The sequence below is a fragment of the Nanorana parkeri genome, unplaced genomic scaffold (assembly GCF_000935625.1).
Source record: "Nanorana parkeri isolate BGI_ZX_2015 unplaced genomic scaffold, ASM93562v1 scaffold1746, whole genome shotgun sequence".
Classification (NCBI taxonomy): Eukaryota; Metazoa; Chordata; class Amphibia; order Anura; family Dicroglossidae; genus Nanorana; species Nanorana parkeri.
The window spans coordinates 24,177-25,792 of record NW_017308014.1 but is presented as its reverse complement, the minus strand read 5'-3'; the positions used below and the strand labels follow the sequence as shown (position 1 = coordinate 25,792).

General features: G+C 52.5%; 1 protein-coding gene across 1 annotated transcript in view; it reads right to left on the bottom strand.

Annotated features, from left to right (window-relative positions):
• The window catches only part of LOC108799509 (N-acetyllactosaminide beta-1,3-N-acetylglucosaminyltransferase 3-like), a 22,745-nt gene that overhangs the window by 19,797 nt on the left and 1,332 nt on the right, over positions 1–1,616 (bottom strand). Inside the window, exon 2 of the mRNA XM_018571374.1 lies at positions 716–1,310. Coding sequence (XP_018426876.1) covers positions 716–1,310 — 595 coding nt within the window. The remainder of the gene's footprint in view (positions 1–715; positions 1,311–1,616) is intronic.

Genomic DNA, 1,616 nt, shown 5'->3' with positions numbered 1-1,616 from the left:
GGTGGGGGGTTCAGGGAGGGATAGTGTGGGGGTTAGAGGGAGGGTTAGTGTTGGGGTTACAGGGAGGGTCAGTGTTGGGGTTACAGGGAGGGCCAGTGTTGGGGTTACAGTGAGGGTTAGTGTTGGAGTTACAGGGAAGGTTATTGTTAGGGTTTGCAGGGAGGGTTAGTGTTGGGGTTACAGTGAGGGTTAGTGTTGGAGTTACAGGGAGGGTTAGAGTTATGGTTAGTGTTGGGGTTACAGGGAGGGTTAGTGTTGGGGTTACAGGGAGGGTTAGTGTTGGGGTTACAGGGATGGTTAGAGTTATGGTTAGTGTTGGGGTTACAGGGAGGGTTAGTGTTGGGGTTACAGGGAGGGTTAGTGCAAGGCTTAAAGGAGGGCCAGTGTTAGGGTTACAGGGAGGGTTAGTGTTGGGGTTAAAGGAGTTCCAGTGTTAGGGTTAGAGGGCCCGGTAGGGTTGTATTAGTGTTGGGATTGGAGAAACAACTGTATACTATTGAACTCTCCGTATACCCCGAGAAGGAACACTCTGCGTCAGTCCGTCCTCATTGACCCAGATCACAACCAGATCAGCATTTGCATATAACCAACCATTAGGATGATCACTTTTGGGCGGATGACGCTTTAATTTCTATTCTGTATTCATGATATCCGTTCCCCTTGACGTCTTCACATAGCACCCCTTAGAGTGTAAGCTTTGTAGACGGTCCCTTACCTTTAAAGATATAGGTGGCATCGGCGCAGCGGTAGTACAGCCACTCCAGGAAACATCGCTCTTTCAGAGACAAGTTATGGTGGCTCTCCATGAAGTCCCAGAGGATGATGTCCTCGTGCTGGGCGGCCTCCTCTACCAGCCTCTCCATCTGCCTCCTAAACCCGGAATTGGCCACCAGAAATACCCGCTTCAAGTGATAACCCCCCAACTTTCCCCCTCTGGCCCACGTCCTTCTCAGAGAGTCGCGCCTGTCTCTGCCGGTGGGGTGGGACTTCACCGCCAGGAGAATTAGCGGCTCCCGAGTCTGGCAATAGTCGTCCAGGCCAATCACGGCCCGGCACCTGTAGTCCTGGAGGCCTGGGTACATCCTGGAGTATTCCGATAGGTTCAGGAAGAAGCTGAAGTTCCTGTCGTAGAGGGTGGCCGATCGGCGAAGAGATGGGGGAGCGCTAAGATTGGCCGGGAAAGGGTGGTGAAGATCTGGGAGGTCGAAGATTGGCTCATTCTCATAGATATTCCAGCTGAGGAGGGAGAGGGTGAAGCACAGAGAGACGGAGAGGATGGTGATGGCCAAACGCCTCCGTCTTACCATACACTGCAAGAGACACAAACACAATCCGCATGAGGAACTTCATTATATAGAGAACCATTCATATCCCTCCCTGCAGAGGAGCTTACACTCTAATGTCCCCCCCACAGTCACATCAGTCTCTGTACAGAGGAGCTTACACTCTAATGTCCCCCCCACAGTCACATCAGTCTCTGTACAGAGAAGCTTACACTCTAATGTCCCCCCCCCACCGTCCCATCAGTCTCTGTACAGAGGAGCTTACACTCTAATGTCCCCTCCCCCCCACACAGTCACATCAGCCTGCGTCAAGTGGAGCCTACATTCTGGCCA